We start from the raw sequence: 23,245 nt of genomic DNA on the forward strand, positions 1-23,245 counted from the left end.
TGTTTTTTGGGGGGGTTTTTCAGTTACTCTGTGGATTTTTAATTTCAGGGCTGGATTTCCTCACATAATCTCCTAAGCTTCTGTGGCCTTTCTTTGGAATTGTTCATATTGTATTCACATGAAATCTTTTGACCTGCGTTTTGGCATTGTTGTCCTACTGTTTTTAGGGTGGTTATGTTGGTGTTGAGATGTTCTTTTACTCTGATGCCGTGTTCTGCTCCAGTAGTTTCACCAATGCAGTCCTTATGATGCTTGTCCCACTCATCACAATATTGGGTTATTGACTGGACTGGTTTTTTCGGGGGTTGGGGGTGGGGGGGGGTATAGTTGAGATTTTCAGTGTGTTAATGCTAATATATTTATGCTTTAAATTTCCTTTTTTATTTGTCTATTCAATTGATAGCCCTTTCACATACAGCAGAGACTGGGATGAATTTTTTTCTTGTAACCTTTGGAGACAAATTGAAAATCCTATTTTAGTGGTTTATTGATAGATTTTTTGTCCTGTTCTTTTAGTGACTCATATTGGCATTGGGTGTATGGAGAACTTCATTTCCATGGAGCCTATGCCATCAAACCAATGATCAAGAAAGAAGTGCATATAACCTGAATTTTTCAACCTTACTTTCCAAAGGTTACAATATGAACCACCGTGATGGTCATCCTGTAAACAAATAATAAAATATAATGAAATGTGAAAACCATCAAAACAACATAACTTCCATAAAATTCAGTCCCTTTCCAGATATTTTGTGCTGGGATAGCCGCATTGGTGAAACTGCTCTCCGAGCACCTCATCTTGGCCACCCTAGAGACAGTAGGAGAACAATGATCACAATGGAAAAGGCTTGTGGATTGATGAAAATGGAAGCCTGGAGATTTATGCAAGGAAACCCACACACACAACATCCACCTCCAGTTATTACAGGCATTTGCTTCCAGGCAGAAGAGGACAGGCACCATCGGTGAAAATGTACTAACACTGGTATATTTTGATTCTTCTCGGGGAGGAACAACAAAATCTCAAATTTGATGTACACAAGCATTGCACATTACATCTTATCATATATGTAATATTACTTCTTTCCAAAAAAAAAAAGAAGAAAAAAAAATCAAATGACAAAAACGTGACAAACTGACAAATGTTTTATTTTGAATAAGAATATATTCGAAAATATGAAGCATATATAACTTTTTACATAAGTAAACTTTCTAAATCAGCTGCTTCATTCCTGAAGCGTGGACACTGCTAAGTTATTTAGGATGTTATCAGTTCTGCAGCCAAATGTACTGCATCAGCCACCATACTTCTGAATGGGCAAATTATTAAAACAATTGGCAAATTTCACCCAAAAAAAATATTGGAATGCTTTCTTCCTCCTCTAAAAATCTATGAACTAACCTAATTGTAACTCCAAGTAGTTTTACTTTTTTTTCCATCTTATTCTATATTATAAATAAAATAAACATGCACTCTCATATCCCAGATTTGGCAGCAGTCCAGTCAGCCTTAACTTCCAGCTCTTGGTATTGAATGTATCACTCTAAGTTTTTACGAGTGGGATTTTTTTTTTCTTTATCATCTTCATTACACTTAAGCGAGTATACTCTAACGGCATGAATCATTGCCATGTTAATTAAGTTTGAGCAAAAGTCATGTTTCAATAAACTTTTCATGACAAAGTCCATTTTCATCAAATACATTCCTAAAAAAAAAAAAATAAAGCAATAAAAAGCCCTCTTTTAAAGCAATAAAAACATCAGGATTGCAAAACAACTTCAGAGAGAATACAGTATTTTCAACTGAACTGTTTCCTTACTATTTCATACGCTTTTCAAAGTCTACATTTGCAGTTAACTTCTCCAGATATGTATGTTAAACTAAAAATATTTTTAAAAAGCAGTACAAGAAGTTTTATAATCTAATGTAATTTTGTACAGTGTTATCCACTCAAAACTTTAAACTCTTGGTCAGTTACTCTTTACACCTCATATATTTCTTATTCAGTCTGTTTACTCCATACAAGCAGAAAAAAATTGTATGACATTCCCAAGGGTATGGCAACAGATGTTAACAAGAAAACAATTTTTTGGCAAAACATCAATTTTATAATTGCCTACTGGTGTGAACTGGTACTTTCACCAGCGTTTGTACTTCTTAGAAAATAAAATAAATCCTCAAAAGATACTAAAAACACATTCCCCTTAAAACTTTTATGAACCAAGTACATTTCAATCATTTTAGATTCCATTGTACGTGCAAATGGGGCATATCCCTTACCCTGAAACACTTTCCACTTCCTAACCAAGCTTCACTGCTTGTTTCCATATTATATTTAAAATATATACATTCTTCAAGGAAATCTGTCACCATCCAGCATTAGTTCTGTATTAATTCATTTCTTGGACATTATGGGTGTTTTTCATTTGATTTGCTGCAATCAGAGATTTTGAAAAAAAATGTGACGACTGTATTATGTGACAGACCTTCAGAAAATCAAACACCTATCAGAAGCCATCAGCGACACAGGAGGCCAATTTCCCCCTCCAAATGAGAAAACTGCAGCAAGAAATGTTCAGTAATTCATGCCACACTCGTGTGGTGACAGTGACACTATGTTGTTCAAATATAAAAACATAAGGCATTGTTAAAATGTATATCTAATTTCTAAGCATAACAAAGAGGTCATCCTTGGGGGAATAATGCAGATACAGACACAGACTTAAATCCATTTGTAAAAAGCTTGGTCACACAAACTACTACATCCAAAAAGTGCGTAGGAGCAACAATTATAATAACAGAGGAGAAAATAGTGCTTGCCAAGTTATTAATGGTTCTCATGAAATGTGAGGTTTTTTTTGAGACAAGTAAAGTTGGTGAAGCATGCAAACACTAAAATTTAAGTCACAAGCAACTTGCATGTATTATCTGCAGGAAATTAGGCAGGTAAGTATTTTTTTGAAAAACCAAGTTTGTAACAAAGATGGTGGACAGGACCACACCAAACGCCTTTAACAGAGTAAGACAACAGTGCAATGTGTACAAAATGAGATAATGAACACATAATTGTCCAGCTGTTGAGGACAGATCATCTAAACTGCAAAAATGATATAGCCTAACATGCACAATTTCAAGGAGACATTTAAAATTTTTTATAAATCTGTAAAAATCTCAAACTACAGCTTAACATATATGCAATACAAATTCCATGTTTTCCATAATAACAATAAAACTAAAAATCAATTCGTAACAAAACAATTTTCATTGCAGTGTAATTGTACCAAAAATGTTATCTTTGCTACATTTCAAAGTGGATCATTCATTTTCTTTGGAGGAAATTTTTGTGTGAAAACAGCGAAAAAAATTCATGTTTACTGGCAAAATTATCATTCATTCAAGGTTCACCTTGCATGTCATTGCTACCAGCTTACTGGATTGGTAGCTTTGTGATAACAAGTCCGCCAAGGAAGCTGGAGAATTTGAGTACAATGGATCAAATCCCACACTCAACCGTTTTTTTTAATCCCCCTCCACTGGACCTTTAGTGATTGGTCTGGACGCTAGTCATTCGGTTGAGTCAATACACTGAAGTCCTGTATTTAGCATGTACTTTGTGTACACAATAGACCCATGGCAACCAAAGGGTTGTCCCTGGCAAATTCTGTTGAAAATTCCACTTTGAAAGGAAAACAAATACACTTGCAGGCATGGGGTATAAAGGGTGAGGCTGCACTGTAGCTACGCACACAAACTCTTCCTGGGAAGAGCAACCCCAATTTCATACAAAGAAATCTGTTGTGACAATGAGTTGTGAAATACAAACACAAATAATACATAAATATCCTGAAAAAAAGTTGAGCACAAAACGAGGAGTATTGAAACAAGAGATCTAGTCCTCCATTTTCAAGGCACTATTACAGGAAAACAAAATGAAAAGCTTAACAATACAGACATGGTAACAGTGGTAGAGACTATAAGGATGGGCCTTGCACAAGTTTCAGCCCTTACTCCTCTCTTCTGATGTGAACACATTCTATCACTTGCAACTTCATTCTCCAACAGTTTGGTTATATACGTACACATTATCATTCATATATAACTGTGTTTGAATGCACTTGTGCATGCATGCAAACAGTCACATGTGTGTTCATGTGCATAAATGTGCTTGCTTCAAACACCCCCTCACACGTACACATACATGTACAGGAGTCAGAATCTTAGAGTGTACAAGTGTAAGCACTCTCCGTAACTCTGACATCACGGGAAAGTATAAGTCATGATGTCCAAAAAGGTTTGCATGATGTATAACGCAATTAATTCAAAAGTGCCACTTCAACAGTGTCTTTTTTTGATCAGTATAAGAGTGTCTCGCATCAAAGAGCGTGTTACAAACATATGTCCTGCAAAGACCCTCCAGCCCATTTCAAAAAAATGTTTTGCACCGGGAAACCATGTCTGGGACCGCCAATGTCCCCTCTCAGCTTGTATAACCCCAATGCTTCATGGATTTATAGATATCAAATCTACTTTCCCTGGCAGTAAAAACACACGAACTTACAGACAGAAAAAATGGGGTGGTGGCACACCACTGCTGTGACAGCAATCTGAATTTCACTCAAGAAATGTGTTGTGACAAAAAGAAATACTATACAATACATTCCCTTACTACTTTTTCTTCTTCATTTGTGGGCTGCAGCTCCCACATTCACTCATACACGAGTGGGATTTTACATGTATGACTGCTTTTACCCCCACCATGTAGACAGTCGTACTCCATTTTCAGGAGTAATTCCTTTACTCAAACCATGTATCAGCTAATTAATCATCTCTCCCTTCCTCAGCCTGGCTGCAGTTACTGGTTCCCCTCATCTTTTTGCACAAAGAAATCCTAGGCCGCAGCTTTGACACCACTGTGCATCTTTCCATGCCTCCATCTACTCCCAAGGAAAGTTTTCAACTGGACAGTAAAGATGTGTACAGGGAGAGGGTAATAAAGCTGTACGTCTTTGATGTTATTGAGAAAGAAGAAAAATTAACTTTAGACAGCAAAAGGATGAGAAGAGTAGATCTTCGCAGCTTGAATCAGAATGTGATAACCTGATACAGTCAGTAATGTTGCTGATCCAATTACTGACACTAGTCAGTAACTGCAGAGTTGACACACCATAAAACTGTCTACTTTGAATTTCATCGCATGTGATTTTAGAACAGTCTGTGTGGCAAGCCATGGCTAGAGGGGCAAAACTACTGAGGCAAATGACACAGAAAATACCAACAACAAAAAGGTAAATTTAAAAAAGGAACAATACAAACAGATGCCAATGAATACAAGTAACTTGTTCACTGTCTTTTCATACATCTTATACAGTAAACCAACAAAGTGTTTGAGGGATGTGTCATCACAGATAATTCATCACAGCTCAGCTGAGCACTTCAAAGAAAGCCTTTAAACCACCACAATCATCAGGAAGAGGCGGCACAGTTTGCTGTTGTGGTTGTAGCTGAGCAGAGAACGGTTGCTGTAGATTGCTGACTGCCTGTTGTTGCTGCTGATGCCCACCAATGTGGCTCACCCCGTCTGCTGCAGACATTTCAGACACAGAACTGGACATTCCCATTGGCAGTCCAAAGCCAGACGACAGGGATGCCAAACTGTCTGCCGCGGAAACTGCAGCGGCGCTGTGCTGTTGTCTGGTAGACAGAAGGATGTGGGAGGAGGTGTGGACATCATGTGTGGCAGTGTGGGGCAGAAGTGTGGCACCGGAAGATAGGTTCATGGAGGGGGGATGGGAATGCTGACTTTCACTTGCAACAGAGGCTGCCAGCTGCTGCAGGAGGGCCGCTGATGTGTGGGAGGGGTGAGGTGTGTAGTGGGTGGGCGGCATGGCTGTACTAAGGTCTGCACTGCTGGGGATCACTGGAGCTTTGCTCTTCACCTCTTTTCTTACTGTCCCTTCCATGGGTGTAGGCCCCTGGTTGTGCTTCACACTTCGCACACGGCCAGATGGTCGCCTCTTTTCAGGACCTTGGTCTGCATCTTGCAAGTCAACAACAAGGCGAGAACTCTCGGACTCTTCATCCTTAACAAGGACCTCTCCATTATGCTTGAGTGCTATTTGAAGATTCCCTGAACTACTTCCCTTCTCTGATTTGACACTTTTTCCCTTTGTATCAGAACTATTCAACTGACTGACATCACTTTTTTCAATCATATCTGCCAGATACAATTCTTCTGCTGCCGAGACCAATGTTGCAATGGATGGCTTTATAGAGAAGGATTTCGTATGGATTTCTTTAGCCTTCTTTGGTCGGATGGGACGGCCTGGGATAACAATAGTAGCATGAGGTGTGGTTAAACTTGAAGGTAGACCTAACAGCTTTTTGTCTGTTTTGGAGGCTGTTTTGGCAATTCGATTCCTGCCACGAGGTGCGTACTTGTACTGACGCTTACTTTTGGCAGCTTCCTCACTGTGGTATTTCCGTTTATGTTCGTTGACTTTGTCAATGCGTGTGGAGCTGTACTCACACTGGTCACACCTGTCAACAATGAAAGCACAGCACATGCTGACTTAACTTTACCACCAACTGTCAATTTTGACAGCTGAAAATTCCATACAGGTTCTGAAACCACTGTGTGGTGTTTGCTATGTAAACATACACATGTATTAAGTGATTTTTGATGCACTTTTTCTGGGTTACAGGGACAATAAATAACACCCCAAAATATTGAAGGAAATCTTTACAAATTCAAGATATTTTAAAAGAAAAGTTACAGCAAACAATGACAACATTACAGTATATTTTACTTTCACATTGTACTTATGGTACTTATCTGTTTTTCAGGAACTGTTGTCTACTGCTTTACAATATTGTAAATTATAAAAACAGAAAACTTAACTCTCTGTTCCTGCCTGCATGTGATCAAATATCATTACCCCATTACCCCTCCTAAACCACTGTATTTAATCCTGCCCAACACCCATGAACACCATCACATATGCACAAACTACAATCCAAGAACACAAACACACACCCACACATACACTGACATGTAGACATGTACGAAATCAAAAGAAGCACTGACTTGTGAGGCCGTTCATCCTGATGAATTTTGAGGTGGCGCACCAGATGGCTTTTTTCCACAAAGGACTTCTGGCAGATGTGACAGACATGGTGACGGATGTTGAGGTGAGAGCGCATGTGGGCCTTCAGCTGACTGCGCTTGGGAGACGAATAGGTGCAGTTGATGAAGTTGCAGGTGAAAACCTCCCCTGAGAATAAACAACAATACTGTAACTTCCCTTTTCCAAGTAAGTTGGTGAATTAACAATGCAAAGACATCACCTTCAGATTATTTTGTACTTACACTTAGCCCTGAAACCAATTAACAGTAGTGTTCTAACCCTCCACTCTATAATAGTATATGCAGCTGTCCCATAATCTGGTTTGGCAGGCACGGTACTTTCATGTCAATTAAAAAACAAAATGGTGGACCAGAGCTATAATGTTGATTGCTTGGAATGCAACTCGAGTATCAAATCTTCAGCACACTAAAAACACTCTGTTAAAAACACATTAAAACACTTTGTCACGGCAGCAGAGACAAAACACATTCATGATCCTTCTCCCACAACCGATTTACTGATATAGTATTTAATGCAATCCTCACAAAATAATCAAGGCTATCTCTGGCAAGAAAACACAAATAATTAATTTAACTGAACACAAAGCGATTACCACACAATAATCATAGAAAACTGACAAGTGCACATCATAATCAGCTGCCATGGTGAAGTGGTTAGCTTTATGGACTGATGATTGACAGGATGCAAGATTTTTTCGGCCCCTAGCTCAGTAACTGGCTCCTACCCAGAGCTGAGTGTGCTATGGACTCAATGAGGGGACTGGAACTACATTGTCAATTATCATCCACTTCACAGATGCGTCTCTGGGTGAATTGCTCAATTTTCCTGACCAACACTGTGAATCTATATCTGTATCTCTAAGGCCTGGTTGATACTGAGATGTAATATGAATGGGATGTATGTATGCCAGTCCTGAACTCTTACAGCAGAACAGCAGAGCAGTGGAAATGAGATGCTTAGGAAGACTCCTTAGTATCTCCTACAAAGACCAAATAACAAATGAAAAAGGGAAACCAGAAATCACTTTGATCAGTATGAAGACCTGATCGCTGGTGAACAAAGTGAAAATGAGATGGATATGGCCAGGTGACAAGATCTGACGGGTTCTCCAAAACCATCCTTCAGGGAACAGTGCTGGGGAAAAGGAGATAAGACAGACAGTAAAAGAAGTGGGCAGACAACATCATCAAGTGGACAGAGAGGAGCTTTGCCGAAACACCGGCCTTATCCCACAACTGCCAGAAATGGAGAATGTTGGTGCTGTGTTTAGCAGTGCAGCGCACCCATGACCAAACCAGATTTCAGGACCAGTGGCAGTATGTAGAGTACAGCTCTATCACATAGTTCCAAACCTATAAAGAACCTCCAAAGCAACATCAAAATACTTAATTATCATCAATATAGAAAAAAAATATCCTCGATTCTGTGACTATTCTTGCCCTACTCTCAATGTGACCACAGTACTGATCCCCCTCCACATGCATGCTTAGGGTGGGTTCCTGTCTAATCCTCAAGGTCTCCGATGTCAGCACTCAAGAACTATTACCAGAAGAATGTGGTGGCATCTCCACTCTGGAGGAGATGCTCACTCAGTCTGGCTCTGCGACGAAGAGATTACTGACATCAGTATGGGGCTTGGTTGGTGGTGGTCTGCATTCTCCAAACTGGCACAATTGAACACCACTGAAGTGACTCGCCTCACTCAGTCAATAGCAGTGTGTGGCCCTTTGACAACCTGACATTGATAGTTTTCTGTGGACCCAGATGAACCCAGGTGAGGCTGTGTATGCAGAACTTGGAATGAGTGGTGTGGGAATAATGTCACTGAATGGTGCAGATGATGGGACAGCCAACAACAACAGCAAAAGGACAAGGGCAAATCTCTACCTGTGTGGATGCGCTTGTGAGAGATGAGGTGGGACTGGAATTTGGTTGAGAAGCCGCAGGTATCACAGAGGTAAGGTCTTGCATCACTATGGGTAACCAGGTGCTGCTGCATGGTGTTCTTCATTTTGAAACGGCGGTGACACACCGGACATTCATGATTTTTGTTCTCTGCAGACAGGCAAAAACATATCTACTGTTATGTCTAACAACACAGAATGTACACATGAACGTGAATCTGCTTCTGGTTTCCAAACACACTGTTTTGTCTCAAAAAACAAACAAACGTAAACCTAAAGTTTAGGTTTGGTTCAAGACACCATGGGTCACTGACTGATTCACCACGAAAACAATAGGTCATTTTAAAAAATAATGGTCAGAAAAAACAACCCCCTATTGCCGCTCCATCAGGCCACCCCACATACCAAAAATGTGTAAATGAACTTTACACTGGTTGGTATGTGAAATGCTTTATATAAGGATATGTGTGTGTGTGTGTGTGTGTGTGTGTGTGTGTGTGTGTGTGTGTAAACCAAGTAATCATTACTTGTAATGATACTGAGTATACCTTGAACAGTTGAAGCAGCTCTTGCCCTCTCTCTCTCACTTATAGTTACGCTCACATGTTTGCACACAAAAACACCTTAATGCAAAACAATAACAATCTCCATGATTTGGAGCAAACACTGATAAACCTAACCAAAGCAACTCCATATACATCCAAGGTCTCATCTGTTATGTGGTCCCATAGTGATCCAACACTGACAGAGCTCTGTGTATGGACTGCTGACACAGGCTGTAACAAAAGAAGCCTAGGTTTGGCTCTATTAGTCTGTATCAGTGTACAGGTAGGCTGAAATGAAGGACACTTCCAGACAATCTGGAGTCATCTGACAAAGCTAGACATTGCAATTTGCAATAAAATATGATGGCGTCCCATTTCAACAGTGACACCAGGTTAAATTTCATAACATTTCTAGAGCTTTGTTATTGAATCTGAATTATTATTCTTTTCTTTATAATTCTGAACAAAATTATTAAATCACCCATTTCATTACTTAAGTCTGCACACATTAGTTATTTTCATAAACTGCAGCAGTGAGGCTTGTGAATGGTTCAAATACAACAATGACAAGAAATTGAAGTAGACCCCTAAGAAAAAGAATCGAAAGAAAAAGAAAATGACTGAATACATTTATAACAAATTATAACAAAGATATCTGAGTTCATGAGAAAATAACTTTCACAAAAACTATATCTGTATATCACGTTTCACACCATACAGTGATACACTGAGTGGATTTCTACTGACTGAATCAGTAAATGGCATGAAATGAACAGTCCCTATCCCATCATTTATTCCTTCATCCTAAACCTTATTATAACAAATTAATCACATCATGATAAAATGATCAATTCTAGTCACATCATCCAGCAGAAATGAACTGGTAGCAAAAAAAATCCTGCAGCTTTCAAGGTACTTACCTGCATGGCACTTGAAGTGGGCAATCAGATTGTTCCTTGTCCTGAATTTGGCTGAGCACTGGGGACACTTGTATGGCCTTTCATCAACATGGCGGCGGCGATGAATCAGCAGCACTTGGATACGGTCCGCTTCCCACCCACAGCCCTCAAAGTCACAAATGAATGGAGGCCCTGGAAAATGTTGCTTCATGTGTTCAAAGAAACTTTTGCTCCACAGGCATTCATATTTACACACAGTGCATGCATACACTGTGGCTCTGCTCCCATGCACTCGTTCCATGTGGTTGTCAAGGCGATTTTGAGTGGGAGCAGAATAATCGCACTGGTCACACTTTCTCTTCCAGCTGGAGCCTTTTCTTCCAACTTTGTTCTCTTCAGCTTTGCCTGCATCAGCGTCTTGCTTGAATGTCTGGGCTGATTCCAAGTCTAAAGCAGGGCTCTGTGTGACACTGTTAGAAGTCTTTATCTTCATTGATGTGAAATTCTCTGGTATGTCTTCACTGATTGTGACACTGTCAGAACTTTTTGCACTCAGCTTTCGATGTTTCTGAGATGTATTGCCTTTGAAGCATCGGGTTCTTTTTCTGGGCAGGTTGAAGTCAGGGTCTTTTTTAGTATCCTCATGAAACTCCTCAGTTTCATCCTCATCAACATCACTATCACTAATACTGTTTTCCTGTCCACATTCTGTTTCACCCACTTCTCTGTGGTCTGTCTCTTCCCGACTTTCTGCAGGAGGAACCACCATCACTTCCTTCAACAAGGCTTTGGTTTTGCGTGCACGTGGGAGCAGCCTTTCCGGAACGCTGAAGTTTGCAGCAGCTTGTCTTCTAGGTCGTCTGTTCAGCTGTGAGCCACTGGTATCTCCTGCTATGTCACATTCAGCATCTAACTTGACTAAAGTACTTTTTTCTGGACAAGACATTTCAGCCTTAGCTGTAGGACTAGGAGTCTCCTTTGTTTTTCCAGATTTCTGTGATCCACTTACTTTGCTCTTTGATGGTCTACCAGCTTTGACCTGTGCTGTAGCTTTCTGTTTTGAACAGACAGATCCTTTCCTCTTTTTGTCCACAATATCTAGCACCTTGGAGGGGGGAGCAGACTTGAAAAGACACAAAGATTCTGGTGAAAGCTGCACTTTAAAATCCTCTTGATTTTCCTCTCTCACTGGGGTGGTGTGACCTTGGCCGTCGTTACCACCACTTGCTACAGCATGGCCTGACAGCATCACCTTGTCACTGCACGGAGACTGAGAGTCTGCAATTGCCACGTTTCTCATGCGCAGCCCTATACCAGCTGTGATACTGTCATTGCTGAGATCTTGCATATCAGAATAGTCCAAGGAGGCCTGGCCAATGCTGCTTACACTGTCCACAGGAGGGTTCCTTAATCCGGCTTCACAATCCAGGCTACTGCCACCCAGAGTGAAGGTAGGTGAGTGGTGCTGTGGAGGGGACACCAGGTGAACAGACACAGGACAGAAATCGTCCACCTCCAGTGGAAAGACAAAACTGTTCTGGACAATGTGGTCCAGAAGGTAGGCGTACTTCTCCCTCAGGGCCGGGAAGCTGTCCACATAGGGCCCCAGAGGAATCATGGAGCTAAACAAAGTCTGAAGCAGCAGGTAGAGACTAGATTCATTGGTGGTGAAGAAGTTTTCTGTCTGTGAGATCTCATTGAGAAAGTCATTGGCCACTGTGGACCAGTCAATGTATTTGAGCAAAAGCACCAAGTATTGCTGTCTTTCTTTGACATCGTAGCCCAGCCAGGAGATGATGAGGAACAGCTTCACCTCTGGCTTCATCACACACACCCAGCCACTGGACAGGAAGCTGTTGAAACGGGGAGGACTCAAACTGAGAAAATCAGCTTGTTTTACTGCCTCTGGCAAGTTCATCTGAAAAATAAAACAAAATAAAATGAAAAAAGATGAAAATAAAAAGGATAAATCAATGCCAAACTGATTAAAACTCCAATTATTGTCTTCACTAAAATGTCTCTGTAACTTGTCAGAGGCACCAGTAAGCATATTCGGGGGAGGGTGGTGTACGGGGCAGGGGGGGGGGGGGGGGGTGTGAATCTGACACACAAATTGAACTATTCAATGCATTTTTAGTCAGGCTGATCTGCAAAGAGAAATATCAAGAAAGAATATCCTTGGTTTATCATCTCATCCGAATGACTAGCGTCCAGACCACCACTCAAGGTCTAGTGGAGGGGGAGAAAATAAAATATCAACGTCTGAGCCGTGATTCGAACCAGCGCAGTCAGATTCTCTCACTTACTAGGCGGATGCGTTACCTCTAGGCCATCACTCCACTATTAAACTGATAATCACAATCACAAATCTTATATTAAACTGACACATATCAACATAAGCATAACAGAGATTCATGCTAAACTGTCCACAATGAATACTCCTAAAAGTTGTGAGTATGATACATATTCTAACACTTGAGAATACAACACATACCTGCATGTACGCCATGGTGTACTCTTCAAGGTTAGGGAGACGGTACTTCCTGGCAAGATGAAAGGTGGCAATGATGTTGGAAATCTTCAACTGACTCTTGAGCATCTCCTCACACACCTGTCTGATATGGTTCACTTGCAGGCTGGTGGCCAAATGAAGCATCTGCACAACAATACCAACAGTAAATAAGCGCGGCACACACATGCATGCATAGATATGCACGCACACACACACACACATTTTCTTCAAATAAGTGCGAGCACACATATGCTTACACGTATGCCACACACACATTTTCTTCAAGCATGTTTCAGACCAAAAAAAGATAGCATGAGTTGAACACATCATAAACGCACACAGGCACACACACACACACACACGCACACACACACTCTTTCCACCAACATGTGTCAGCCCAAAGAAATATATGGTGAGTTTACCTGAATTAAGTTATGCTCAGCAACATCATCCATCTGGCAGGAGTACAAGAAGGTCAGAAAGCTGCCAAACACTTCAGAGTTGTCGTATTGTATTCGAAGGGTCTCCTGTGCACTGTGTCCACTGCCCAGCAACTTCTTTATCAGAGGGCTCCATGCCGACATCACCACTTTGTGAACAGTGAACTTCTGGTTCTATGGGGGTGGAGAAGAAACAGAATGAGGAGTGTTTGTGAACATGAGTATGAAGCAACAAGAACAGCCAGATAAATAGAAATCAATAAAAATCATATAAGTTGTGGAAAATATATAATAATAATAATAATAATAATAATAATGGATACTTATATAGCACACTATCCAGAAATCTGCTCTAGGTGCTTTACAAAAACGCTTTTGATAACATAAAACATTATATCTATGTTACATACACACACCAAAATGTGACCACACACACACACACACACACACACACACACGCACACACACGCACGCACGCACGCACGCATACACACACGCACGCACGCACACACACACACACACACTGCATACATACATTTTAACATACATGTGTATCTAACAGCTACCCTAACAAATACGCACACATAGGCAGGCACAAACTTACATAAACACATGCACACACAATACACATTCATATACATGCATGTAGTTGTGGACCTGCCACAATTGAACTTATTGCTGAGGGAAAAGGTGAGTTTTGAGACGAGATTTAAAAGATGCGAGGGAATCAGAATGACGGAGGTTATCAGGGAGCTTGTTCCACGTCTTTGGCGATTGAAAAGAAAACGATCTGTGTCCATAGGTCTTACTTCTGACGTGAGGTATCCTGAGAAGTCGAGTATCAGAGGAAGAACGGAGCTGGCGAGACGGGGTATAGATATGGATGAGTTCAGAAAGATACTTGGGGCCAGATCCGTTGACTGCAGAAAAGGTCAGAGTGGATAGCTTATAGTCTATTCGATCAGAAACAGGCAACCAGTGGAGAGACTGAAGGAGAGGAGAAACATGGTCAAATTTAGAAGCTCTGCAAATGAGTCTGGCAGCGTTATTCTGAATTCGTTGGAGTCTGTCTAACAGGTATTTGGGAAGGCCGGCCAAAAGAGAGTTGCAGTAATCCAATCTTGAGAGAACCAGAGAGCATACAAGTGTCTTTGTTGCATCGGTTGAGAGATAGTGGCGGACAGAGCTGATTCTACGCAGTTCCAAATAGGCAACTTTACAGATATTCGAAATGTGCTGTTGGAAGGAAAGAGACTGGTCCAGGATTACACCAAGACTATATACTTCTTTAAAAGTGGAACACATGTATATATAGCTTTATACATACTTTCTTAAATCACAATCAGCCCTCTTCACAAAAAAATGAAAAAAAGAAGTAATAATCACAAATATACACTCATTGAATTATTTCAATCATGTACTGGATATTTCTATAAATGTTCAAAATATATTCATGTCAAGATATAGAAAGTAGGAAGAAAGACAAGGGAAAAAGACAAAGGCAGAAAAACAGCAATAACAAGCAAAGGAGTAACATCACTCAAGCGTACAAAAAATTCAATGACAACTTAATCTCTCTTTCATAGCATTTCATTAACTGCATGGTTGAAAAACAGAGAGAAAGGAAACAAATTAAAAAAGAGAAAATACAACCAACACTGACAGAGAAGAGGGAACAAATGAACACAAGACACACACACACAAAAAGATCCAGAGAGGGAGGGAGAGAGAGAGAGAGAAAATAGAATCTGGGATGCAGATTTAAGTTCATCAAGAGGGCACATACCTGATTAAAACTTTATGTTAGACATATAATGGACAATACTAAAGCCATCATCAACATTTACTTGTTATGTGATGTGGTTATTTCAGGGGTCCAATGCACCAATCGAGCCTGACCGTAGGCTAGCCTTGAGGCAAGGCTTTTGACTTTGTTGGCTTTAGCCTAAGTCGCCGCCAGTTTCTTATGCATGGACTCAGACACTGGTCGAGACAACGAAGTCAAAAGCCTGCCAGCCAGTGCAATGACGTCATGCATTCTTGTGTCTGGGATTCCCGGGCATCCCTCGGAATTTTGCGCTGTGCGCATGCCCGAGCACCGTTTCCTCTTTCCTGCGTGTTTTTGTTGTTGATGCTTCGCGTTGCACAGATCATGGAAACAAAAAAGAAGCGCCCTAACTTCTCTGATCTTGAGACTCAGGTCCTTTTGGAGGAGGTCGGTACAGAGCAAGGACTGATAAATTCGCGTTTACAGGCTGGCACCACTATTAAGAAAAAGAGAGCGGTTTGGCAGAAAATCGCGGACCAAGTCAACGCTGTTGGAGGCCACAACAGGGACGCTGACGCATGTAAAAAGCGTTGGAAGGACCTCAAAGAGGCCTACCACAAGAAGAAGAAGGTGGCCACAGGAACCGGGGGAGGACCACCACCTCCTCGAGTACCATTTGAGGAGGTACTTGATCAGCTCCTTGGGAGCTCATTTTTGAGAACTGGTGTCGACGGTGAGTTGCTTTCTTTTAGTGTGTGTGTGTGTACTTTCTGTAAGTTTTACGTCTTTTCACTGGTAGGTGATATTAGACAAAGGGGCGGTGGATGGAAGTGAAATGTAAGTTGCGTGTGAATACATGCATGCATTTGAGCGAGCGTTTGCGTGTGTATATATAAGTGCATGTCTTTGTGTACAACTGTGTATAAATTAAATGTGTGTGTGTGTGTGTGTGTTGTGTGTGTGTGTGTGTGTGTGTAGAAGAAAGAATACATGTATTAATAATTAACAAGTAGAGTAAACATAAAAATAATAATAAAGAACTAGCAGCAAACATTAAAAAAAAAAAAACAATGGGATTTTCATAAGCGAATGTTTGTGTGTGTGTGTGTGTGTGTGAGTGCACGTGCGCGCGTGTGTGTGTGTGGATGTGTGTTTCAGTGTGTGTGTGTATGTGTGTGTGACAATGTGACTGTATGTTTCTATAGTGTGTGTGTGTGTGTGTGTGTGTTTGTGCGCGTGTACATGTGTTTGTGGTTGTGTGTGTCTGTGCGTGCGTGAGTATGTGTGTGTGAGTATGTGTGAAGAGTAAAGAATACATTTAAACATAAAATTAAGAATTAACAAGAACAATATAAATAAAAACATATAAAAAGAATTAATAGCACAAATTACAAAAAGGAACCAATTCTACTATTCATAAGCATATGAATCGCCTTGAGAAATAGTGGAAGTGAATGGACAATGCAGTCAGAGTCTTTAACAGTCTTTTTAATTGCTTCTTAAAATATTGACAATCAAAAAGTAAATATGTTGTAAAACATTGACATTTACCACAGATACCATTGAGACTTTCATTGAATTTTGAATGAAGTGCATTTAGTTTTACTCTGTAAAAACAAGAAGTAAAATCTTGTGTGTGTGTGTGTGTGTGTGTGTGTGTGTGTGTGTGACTGTGTGTGTGTATGTGTGTGTGTGTGTGTGTGTGTGTGTGTTTGTGTGTGTATAACAAATAAGATTTGGCACCAATATTGGTATTATATCTCAGCATCTCACTGAAAGAATGATAGAAAAGGTTATTTATGTATTAATTAGCATCACTGCAATTTTCATGCGCAGTTCATGCTGTTCAGTTTGTATTACTGTCAAAGGATCATGTCATGTGAAAAACTTCAAAAATCTACATTAGACTTGAAAGATGAACAGTATGAAGTACATTTTAAAGAGGCTTCAACTTGAAGGCATGTCAGCAGTTTGTGAAGGTTTGTGTAGATTGCTTTGGCCACTTTATGTTCCTTGGTCAGACACATGTGCCCCTGCAGACTTACTTTTACTTTTGCAAAGTAAACTTTTCATTTTTGCCATTTATGGGATAAGGCCTTACATTGAGCATTCAGCCACAGACGCTAATCAAACTAAAATTGCAACTGCTGTTATAACTTATAACTTATATGTGGATCTGTATGCTTGATCATGGTTTTCACACTCAACCATACAATACACAGTTGGTCATGGCCATTCTATGATTAAGAGGGTTAATTTCAATTTATGCATTCATAGTGGTAAAATGTATCAACTTTTATGAAGTGACACACAAACTTGAAACAAGGTCAAAGGAAAATGTGCCGAAATCTTTCATTAGATTACACTGATTATTATATACATTACATTGTTTGGCTGAGTCAATTACATTTCAACTAATTCTAGTCCTTTGTAGGCTGAAACTGAAAGCTCACTATAGGGCCTTATCTCATTGTTTGGAATAGTATTATTTTAAAAAAATCTTTTTTTCAATTTGAAAAAAAATGATTTATTCAAAAATGGTTCTCTTCTTTGAAGGTGCAGATGAACTGGACACATACTCACAGGACCAAGCTGGTAACACCGCTGGTAAGATGCAGTTTAAAAATTATACTGGAATATCCTAGCAAATAATTGAATAAGCAACGACAGAAAGATAGAGCCTAACGACAGAACTCAGATTCATGTCATTATCAAATTAAGTGGCCTAAAAAGTTGGGGGGTTTTAAGAGCTAGTTTTTTTTTTCTTTTTTTCTTTTTTTTTCTTTTTAACATGAAATGAGAGGCAATAGAGAGCACTTCTTTAAGAATGTGTGCACGGGGGAGAGAGGGGGGTGGGGGGAGAGAGAGAGAGAGAGAGAGAGAGAGAGAGTACATTGTACTTAGTTTGAGCCTCATGTTGTATTACATAATTTATATTTTGTTTTACAGATGTATCTGTCATAGCTGTGTCATCAACTCCATTACCATCAGGCAAGTTATTTACAACACTTGACTAACACTCATGCCTGGGACATTCAGCTGATCAGCATGGTCAGCAGGGTGATCCATGCCCAATAGGGTGAAGTTAAAAAACACATACAAACATTATAATAATTTATACACCATTGCTAAAGCCTTTATACAAAACTGTGATGTTATGAAACAGTAATTTTCTACTTTTGCTGAGTAATTACCTTCATAAACTAATAAACCATGGTATATAGACAAGACAATTTTTGTGATTTTTCCATGACATTACCTTTGAAGTATACATTTCTGGAAAGTAATTTGCATTTATATCTTTGTTCTTTGTGTTGTAATGTATTGTAAACACATCAGGCATGATCTATTCTGTTGGTGGAAGCCATGTGTAAATATACTCTATTTTTTCTTTTACAGTGACAAAACAGCCATGCAGCAGATCAGCTACGGTTACCTCGGCACCAGAAAGTTATGAAACAACTGTCCACAACATAAGTGTGCCACTAGGTAAATATACCTCTTTTTTAGCTGACAGTAAAATTTTCTTCAGCATTGACCCTCTTGTGCATGAATGCCCTGTTGGTCATGATGTTTGCATGGCCAGCTGGGCATATGCATGAGACGTTTAATTCATTCTTGCAGTAATGTACAAATGGAACTGCTGACACTCAAGAAACTGCACAACTGAAGCTTCTACCTCCAATTAAAATTTTTATGGCATTCATTAACACAACTTGGCTTGAGCTATACTGAAAATTACAGTAAATCCTTTTATGCATGGAGATCCTACTGGAGCCCCCAGAATTTTGACAGGAATGCAAGACGGAGAGACCACTGCAGCTTGCTACTAGTGCTGGTACCATTTCTTTGTCCAAATACAGCTGCATTTTGTTGCTTCTGAAGTCTTACAATATATCACTTTCAATGATTTTCTAACTTGTAAAAGAATGAAAGTTTCAATGGAAAAGTGAACAAAGTTTTCCCTTTTTTTTGTTTTTTCAATAAGGTACCCCATTTTTGTTTTCTTTTGATGTTTTCACCAGTGGTTGTACTATTTGTGCTACATACATAAGAGGGTTAACACGTGTTGAAATGCTATACTTCGCTTTTGTCAGCCTGAGCAAAAACGGCAGTGAAGGGTTGAAATTTTAAATACTTATAATTACTATACAGTATACTTCACTTGATGTCATAAGTTAACCCTGTCATTGTCATGTCATCCCGGTTGATAAAGTATTGCATTCATGTTAAATGTTTCAGAGCCTGCTGGACCCAGTGTTGTCATGTTGCCAGACCTGGACACCGAGGATGATGGTGGACAAAGCTGTGCAGTCAGTCCAATACCATTCATGTGCACACCAGTCACCACATGCTGTTCGCAATCTGATCCCCCTAGCAGTAGGAAGGTCCAAGAGTCTTCATTCCAAACACCGCAGCCTTCTACATCACGGGCCCCTTCTTCATCTTCCTCCACATCCACCAGCTTTCCACAGGATCCTCCAAGAACCAGTAAGAAGCGGAAGCACCCATCCCAGCAGTCAGATCCATGTGAGGAATCTGAAACAGAGTTACATAAACAGTTTTTGAAATCTCAGCTACAAAAGAATAAAGAACAGACAACACTAGTTACACTGCTGCAGAAGAAAACAAAACTAGAAATCAGGAAATTAGAACTCCAGATAGCTCAGCTGGAGTCTCTTCAGCCCTCAGTTGCAGATGATTCTTTGAATGGTTAATGAGTATTAAATATAGTTTTATGTTCGTTGATGAGGAAAATAGGTAGGCTGGCTAGGTGTTTGATGGTTCGGGCTAGTTGTACAGGGGCTGTTTGTAGTTGTGTTAGATGGGTGGATATTACATTTTGTATGTGATGTAGAAATGATTTTTTTTTCTGTTTTTTTTTTGTTCTTGCAGAGTGATAACATTACAAAATGTTCTTAGCTTAATCATGACACCCCAAGAATCTACTGTTAGAGGTTTCAGTTCAAGCACTTTATAATTTGTTCATACTGAGTGACTGAACTCAACAATTAACATGTTTTTCATTACGGGTTTAACATCTCATCAGTGCATCGTGTTTTGTTTTGTTTTCAAATATGGTCCTCAGGCTTTGTACTATTTCATGACAATGAAGAACCTGTTGATTTGCATAAAGCTGGCTTTGGGCATATGTGTGTCACTGTGTGTGTGTGTGTGTGTGTGTGTGTGTGAGAAACACTGAATGTGAGTGTTCATGGACTTGTGTGTACAATGTGTGCATGTGTCTGTAGATGGCTGTGTGTGAAAATGGAGAGGTGCTCATTTCTCGAGACATACATTGGGAGTGGTAATATATCAATTCCAAAATTATACTTACATTGACTAAAAATTCTCATCAATAATCCTCCTGCGGGTTTCCTTCCCAGCTGTCAGCCTGGCTCTCTCAGTCAGAACAGGCTGTGCAGCAGGTACGTCGTCATCAGAATCTCCAGCATCAACATCAGCATTTTCATCACTGCTAGCTTCAGAATCTGAGGGAGGTGTTGGCATATTTGCCTTTCTGGCACGGTTGTGCAGCATAAAGCATACAAGTATTACTTTGCATGCTTTAGTTGGCTGGACTCGCAAACGGGCACGAAGGCACTGCCACCTCTGCTTGGCTACACCGATGCAGCGTTCCACGGTGGTTCTTGTGGAACTATGAGCGAAGTTGTATCGCTCTTCTTTCCGGCTGGCTGGTCTGGGGATGGGTGTCATAAGCCAAGTGCGCAGCATGTAGGCACTGTCGCCCAAGATGATGCCTTTCAGAGGAGGCCTGGCACTTTCCATGTCACTGAAAAATGCTGATTCCCGCAACATCCTGGCATCATGCACAGAACCTGGCCATTTGGCAATGACGTTGAGGCAAAGTAAGTCTGCGTCACAGATCACCTGAAACATAATGAAGAAAAACATCTAAAAAACAATGTACACTGTAAATTGTAAGTCACTAAGTGTCTAGTAAACCATATATGGAAGGGTGGTGTAATTGAAGCCCTTGAGGCTTAACCCTCTTGGGCGAACAAGTCGTTCCATGCATGAGGGTTAATGCTGTTCCATTTTATTTATAATAAAGAAAAAGACTGAAAGAAATAGAACAGGGTCTCTGTTAAACCTCATGCATAGAACACCCTGTTGTCCGTGCTACAGCATAGCCAGCTAGTTGTTCTAAACATTAGAGGGTGTACAAGGTTATACAGAACTAAAAGGGGTTAAAGTTTAACACTATAAACACCCAGAACCTACTTGTGCATGAAATGCCCTGTTGGTCAATACACAAGTGCAAACCAATGTACATGCAAACACTTTGGCCAACAAGGCACTTGGTGCTAAAGATTATGTAGGTTTATGACACTATGTTTTGAACACCTTGTTGGCTGTAGTAATAGTTAGTCAAAAGTGCTTCTTAACCCTCTTCTGCGTGCCGGAGTATCCTGTAGGCCATAGCCAATAGGGCATTCCATGCACAACAGAGTTTAAAAAAAGAATAAGGAATACAAATCCCCCCTCCCTCTACACACACACACACACACACACACACACATTGATGTGCACACACACACACTACACATTGATCGTCTCACACACACACACACACACACACAGACGCACACACACATTGATGTGCACACACACACACACACTACACATTGATCGTCTCACACACACACACACACAGGCACGCACACACACACACACACACACTACACATTGATGGTCTCACACAAACACACACACACACACACACACACACTACACATTGATCGTCTCACACACACACACACACACACACACACAGTAACGGGACTATGCTTGATACGTGAAGTTGCTTACCTGAACGTTGATCGAGTGGAAGTTTTTTCTGTTGACGAACTCGAATTCACGTTCTGTGGGTGCCTGGATTGGTACGTGTGTGCCATCCACACAACCAATCACATCCGGGAATCGTCTCATGGCATAAAATTTTCGTTTAGTCTGTCGGACTTGTTGAGGGTTTGGCATCTTGATGGTGTCGCTCACTCGCCTTAACAGGGCGTTGGTCACTCTGTCGATTGTACGGCTGACAGTGGACTGATCGACACCTATCAGCTCGCCTATCATGTCTTGATCATTCCCTGATGCGTAAAAACGCAGTGCCAAAAGTATTTGTAGTGTTGGTGTCAGGGATCCTTGACGTGGCACGTCGTAGCGCAAGTCCTCTTCTAACTGATCGACAAGAGCGAAAATGGCTTCCCGCTCAAAACGAAACTTCTTCCGTATTTTTGTGTTGGAAAAAGAATCCAATGGGTTATTGCGGTCGCGAAAAATGCGGCCTGGGCGAATTCTGTTACGACGACGTCGCAGAACATAGTATATTGCGGCCATTTTGAAAAGCAGTAGGCTTAAGCCTTCTCGCGTAGGCTAGCGAAATCGGCAGCCTAAATCGGAGCTGTTTAGGCTACCTTTTAGTCAAAAGCCTAACCCAAGTCTGGGTTCGTGCATTGCGATTTTGCCGACCGTAGGCTGGCCTTGCGACCAAGGCTAGCCTTGAGTCCGTAGGCTCGATTGGTGCATCGGACCCCAGATGGGATAAATGCACTGCCACACATGTTACACCCTCTTTAGTAGCGTTGTCCTACAAAAATGACATTCGTAATGAAAAGCCATACCTTTAGCTCCAAAGTAAGGTCACACAGATATGCACACTGCTGCATCTCCTGCAGTGTGTTCATGAACTGGAGGCACACTTGGCTTCGCTGGGGTAAAGATGGTGCCTGGCTCATCTTGGCAACCCCGATTAGAAAACTCAATCTGTAAGTTTGGAAAATAAGACATTGATCAATGAACCAAAACCAGGTGATACAGATCTTAGTTCTGAGATATGCATACATGACTATACAACGACAAATTCATCAGCAAACTATGTTGTCACGTTACAGAAAGACAAACCTGAACCTGAGAAAAGGCAGCAATTCCTCCAGTCACCTTTCATTATAATTCCAAGTAAGTTTGTTCTTTAATTTTGTCTGACTGATTTGTCTTTGCTTGCTT

General features: G+C 40.6%; 2 protein-coding genes across 3 annotated transcripts; one reads left to right on the forward strand and one right to left on the reverse strand.

Moving 5' to 3' along the window:
* Positions 1 to 333: 333 nt before the first annotated feature.
* LOC143284471 (uncharacterized) lies at positions 334 to 23,001 on the reverse strand. Its single transcript, XM_076591134.1, has 7 exons — positions 22,864 to 23,001; positions 13,429 to 13,620; positions 12,989 to 13,150; positions 10,516 to 12,412; positions 9,034 to 9,201; positions 7,086 to 7,272; positions 334 to 6,538 (listed from the first exon to the last, which is right to left on the reverse strand). Exons 1-7 carry the CDS (start codon positions 22,975 to 22,977, stop codon positions 5,422 to 5,424), a joined length of 3,837 nt encoding a protein of 1,278 aa, XP_076447249.1. The 5' UTR covers positions 22,978 to 23,001; the 3' UTR covers positions 334 to 5,421.
* Positions 15,322 to 20,533, forward strand: LOC143284470 (uncharacterized). Of its 2 annotated transcripts, none has more exons than XM_076591131.1 (5): positions 15,322 to 15,947; positions 17,771 to 17,821; positions 18,164 to 18,205; positions 18,614 to 18,703; positions 19,457 to 20,533. In XM_076591131.1, the coding sequence occupies exons 1-5, from the start codon at positions 15,413 to 15,415 to the stop codon at positions 19,930 to 19,932; spliced, it is 1,194 nt and encodes a 397-aa protein (XP_076447246.1). In that variant the 5' UTR covers positions 15,322 to 15,412; the 3' UTR covers positions 19,933 to 20,533. The 2 variants fall into 2 exon arrangements, with proteins under 2 accessions (XP_076447246.1, XP_076447247.1); XM_076591132.1 differs by having other exon boundaries at positions 17,777 to 17,821.
* Positions 23,002 to 23,245: the final 244 nt, after the last annotated feature.

The sequence above is a fragment of the Babylonia areolata genome, chromosome 8 (assembly GCF_041734735.1).
Source record: "Babylonia areolata isolate BAREFJ2019XMU chromosome 8, ASM4173473v1, whole genome shotgun sequence".
Taxonomy (NCBI): Eukaryota; Metazoa; Mollusca; class Gastropoda; order Neogastropoda; family Buccinidae; genus Babylonia; species Babylonia areolata.